We start from the raw sequence: 3,754 nt of genomic DNA, 5'->3' as shown, positions 1-3,754 counted from the left end.
TACTTCGGTTTTCTCCTTTCCTCAACAGGTTTATTGCCTTTTAAGAAAATTTTTGTAAAATATAAATACAAAGGCAGAGAATTTACTTACAAAGTTAAAACACAGATTTCAAACATAAACACACAATTCAGAAAATTTTAGTTTTATGTACATTTTCAAGCAACCTCAACATATTATGTTAGTTTTCAATATTTTACAGGGTACAGAAAAAAATAGCTCAAAGTCTTCTTTAAATAAGAGCATAAAATGTTTAAACATATAAACAATCCGGTTTGATGCGTGAAAACTAATTTCACAGCTTTTAAATTAGGATATAAAAGTTTCATACAATTAGTTGTTGTGTGTGGATATGGTCTGAATTTATATTACACGCTACTGGATTACATCCAATAGCATTTACCTGGCCTGAGCAGGTACTCTGTAAACAAAACATAAAGTTACAACAATTGCCAAGTGCCTTCACCCAATTCATGCCCCCAAACCAACCACGTGGTTCTGGCCACACTTGAAACAGCTCTGTGTGACACTGAGTCCAAGTGTGCAGCTCCTTTTGCTCATTTTTTTTTTCCTTAAAAAAGAAATGGAAAGAAACTAATGTTCCAAGTAAAAAACGAACAGATCCCAAGGCAGGTGTGCATTTGAAAAGTAAAGAAACATTGTAACAACGTCATAAAGACTGGCTGAGAAGTTTGAAAGAGAAAGAAACAAAGAAAAGCAAAAACAGAAACAAATAACAACATGTTGCTAAGTCCTTCTGACTGGAGTCGTTTCTCTTATATAAAGAAGAGATATTTCCATATGTAATAGTGTCCTTTCTTTACAGAAATAGTCGTATTATGACACATATGCACAAAGATTAACACTATGACACACTATACACGGCGGGCCCGGCGAGCTCACCAGTAGTCGTCCGACGCCATGTCGCCGGGGTGCAGCCACTCCATGGACGAGCCCAGCAGAGTCTGTAGCTCGCTGGTGAACTCCACCAGATCTAAGAGCTCCTTGCTTTCTGGGTTGAAGGCCTCCAGGTCTTTGGAGCAGGAGAACAAGAGACTTGCCGACACTTGCCGGTATAATTCAGCCTCGGCGATGGTGACAATTTCCACGTTCGGGAAGTTGCAGCGGAAGATGCGGGAGGACATTTTCAGCTTCTTGAGCACATCCGAGAGCAGTAGCCAGTTTCGAGGCCTGCGAACAAGACAGGCGAGTGGCTCGAGTTTCTGGGCCAACCTGAAGGCGCTTGGGGCTAGGAACCCCCACGCCGCCGGGCCGGCCGGGCCGGGGGACGGACACGACACGGTCACTTCTGCTGGGACACCGCCGCCCCGCCCCCGTGTCTCACCATCCCGAGAAGATCTACTTTCGGAGGCGAGAACGCGAGACGCGTCCAGATTTGTTAAGCGGCCGACTTCGGCGGCAGCGGGGGCGGCACCTCGGAAGGAGCCTCACCTCGGGGTGCCGCGGTGCCGCCAGAGGCTGACAGGCAAACACCTGCTCACTCGGCTCTGGCCACAGCTCGGGTCACCACTGTCCAAGGCGAGTGCCTCGCTACTGTCGCTGTGGGACGCCTTCTGCATCCCAGCCCCAGAGCCGCGCACCGAGGCCCCTTGGGTGGCTCCTGTCCTCTCCGCTGACCCTCCCGAATGGAGCATCGTCAACGCGGAAGGCCGGCTGGCTTGCCTCCCCTTCCCAGCGCCTCCACCGCCACCCCTCAGGGCTTTGGGGAGTGACGCCTTTGAGGAGGAAGGTGTTACATTCCTCCCAAACACCCTGGCACGCTTTATGATTCCTATTAGGAATAGAATGTCCCGGTAGCGGCATACGTGTTTACAACTTCGGAGCCTGAGGAGGATGTTACTCATTAAGCACCTGTGTCAACACACAGCCGAAGAGTCTCCTGTCGTGCACACGCCCCCAAGGGCCTGGTCATCTGCGGCCCAGTGGCCCAACCACGGGGGCAACACTGGGTCTGACCCAGTCTGATGACACTCAAGATCCCAGGTACCATATCATGTTCTTTTCAGTCTTACACGAGAAGGGGGTCTATCACCAGAGGCCAACAGACCTAAAGTGCCTTGGAAGGTCCCTACGGTGGCCTGTCGTGGGGGTCTCCTAAAAGAGGACCCCTTTCCGAAACAGTTTAGTGACCTAAGGATCCAAGCTGCCCCAACTCTTCTGTGAGATTCCAGTCACTGAATTCAATGTCCTTTGGGCTTGGCAGGGGCGGTCCCTGATCAGGGCAGTTAGGTCATGCTGTACTTCCCCCTCCGCACCTTTTCTAGAAAGAATCTACTGCAGTACGTGGAGTTTGTGGGATTCATTCACCCACACCCCCCCCATCTGCTGAAAGGGGTTTCTGACTCCTGCCCGCGCCGCGCGCCCGCCCAGCAGCCCAGCTCGTTCTCAAGCACACGATGGCCATGCTCACCCTTGAGCGACGGACACTTGGATGTTATAACATGGTAGGAGGGGGCTTTCCGAAAACTCAAATTCAAACACATCGCTGTAGGCCTCATCGTCGTCGTCCTGGTCCTCTGGCCCTGGGGGGTTCGCTAAAACATCATACCCACTTTCATCATCTGGTTCTAAATGGAGGGCAAACAGGAGAGAAAGAAACCAGCAAGCTGCCGTGAGAGGTCCACCATTGTCAAAAGAGGACTCTTTAAAATTCCTTGCCTCACTCAGCCCTGCTTACAGCACCCACTGCCCGCCGTCCCTCACCCACCGCCAGAGAGAAACGTTCTGTAACTCCTTCACTTGGCCCTGAACAAGAAAGGACAACGGCTCACCACACACAGAGCTGCCATAGAACTCCCAAGAGCCATTGGAGTCTTCGTCACTGCGACCCTGGAGGTCATTTAAATAATCTGGAGAGAGAAAAACAAGATAAAGCCCGCTGGGGGGGGGGGGTGAAGCGCTGACCGCCGGAGGGGCATGTCCCTGCGCTTCCGAATTTCCCTGCTCTCAGCCACATGGGACCGGACCTACATACCCGTCCACCTGCCTTCCAGACAGACAGACCACCCTTACTGCCCCTGGCCCACCAAAAAAGCTAGACTGGCAAGCTGAGAACTCTCTCAGCCCTCACAAGACAGTACGTATCTCCGCTCTGAATTATGTATCCGTTCTCTGAGAGACTAACTTTCCCCAGCAAGCGTCACTGGGGGTGAAGAAGGGTGGGCCCCGTGAGTGAGGGGTAGTCCCCGGACAGAAGTGTGTGAAGAAACCATCTTGAACGGCTAGCCTAAGACCGTTTCTTGAACTTCGTCGTACCTGTTAAAAACTTTTCCATAAGTTCGCTGTGGGTCATTTTCATGATGGTTCTACCTGAGTACGTAGCCAAAGTGGGGTCAGCACCATAGGAGAGGAGCAAGCGGACAATTTCCAAGTGATCATTCTCAACGGCATCATGGAGAGGTCTAGGAGAGACGTGTCACGGGATTAAGCCTGTGCTGGCCTCTGACATCGGGTGACACTGGATGTGCGCGCGCCAGGCCTCCCGGGCACACTCCTCCCCAACGAGGTGGGCCGCTGCCGCTCCGGACAGGGAAGCGGAGGCACGGTGAGGGGCCCAAGGTCAAGCCACGACTCATTCTGTTGTTATGTCTACATGTAACCCTTTCCAACGTAGGTGGAAGGGACAATTTCAAGCCCAATTCTCAAACGCAAATCTATTTTAATCCAGGCCCCAAGGAGGAACTCAAGCTAAAATGAAACCATTTTCAATGAACTTAAGTAGTGACACAGACTGGGG

The 3,754-nt window shown here is 51.4% G+C and overlaps 1 protein-coding gene across 9 annotated transcripts in view; it reads right to left on the bottom strand.

Moving 5' to 3' along the window:
* BCOR (BCL6 corepressor) overlaps window positions 1–3,754 on the bottom strand; it is a 44,836-nt gene continuing 41,082 nt past the window's right edge. For all 9 annotated transcript variants that reach the window (XM_025857461.2, XM_025857460.2, XM_025857466.2 and 6 more), the window contains 4 exons: window positions 3,274–3,419; window positions 2,790–2,867; window positions 2,429–2,585; window positions 1–1,188 (listed from right to left, as the gene is read on the bottom strand). In XM_025857461.2, the coding sequence (XP_025713246.2) occupies window positions 897–1,188; window positions 2,429–2,585; window positions 2,790–2,867; window positions 3,274–3,419 (673 nt within the window). In that variant the 3' untranslated portion in view covers window positions 1–896. The remainder of the gene's footprint in view (window positions 1,189–2,428; window positions 2,586–2,789; window positions 2,868–3,273; window positions 3,420–3,754) is intronic.

This window comes from Callorhinus ursinus, unplaced genomic scaffold, assembly GCF_003265705.2.
Source record: "Callorhinus ursinus isolate GAN/ISIS: 27379988/994484 unplaced genomic scaffold, GSC_fseal_2.0 scaffold16, whole genome shotgun sequence".
Lineage (NCBI taxonomy): Eukaryota > Metazoa > Chordata > Mammalia > Carnivora > Otariidae > Callorhinus > Callorhinus ursinus.
Note: the sequence above shows the minus strand (reverse complement) of the source record. Positions and strands in the feature narration are given on the sequence as shown.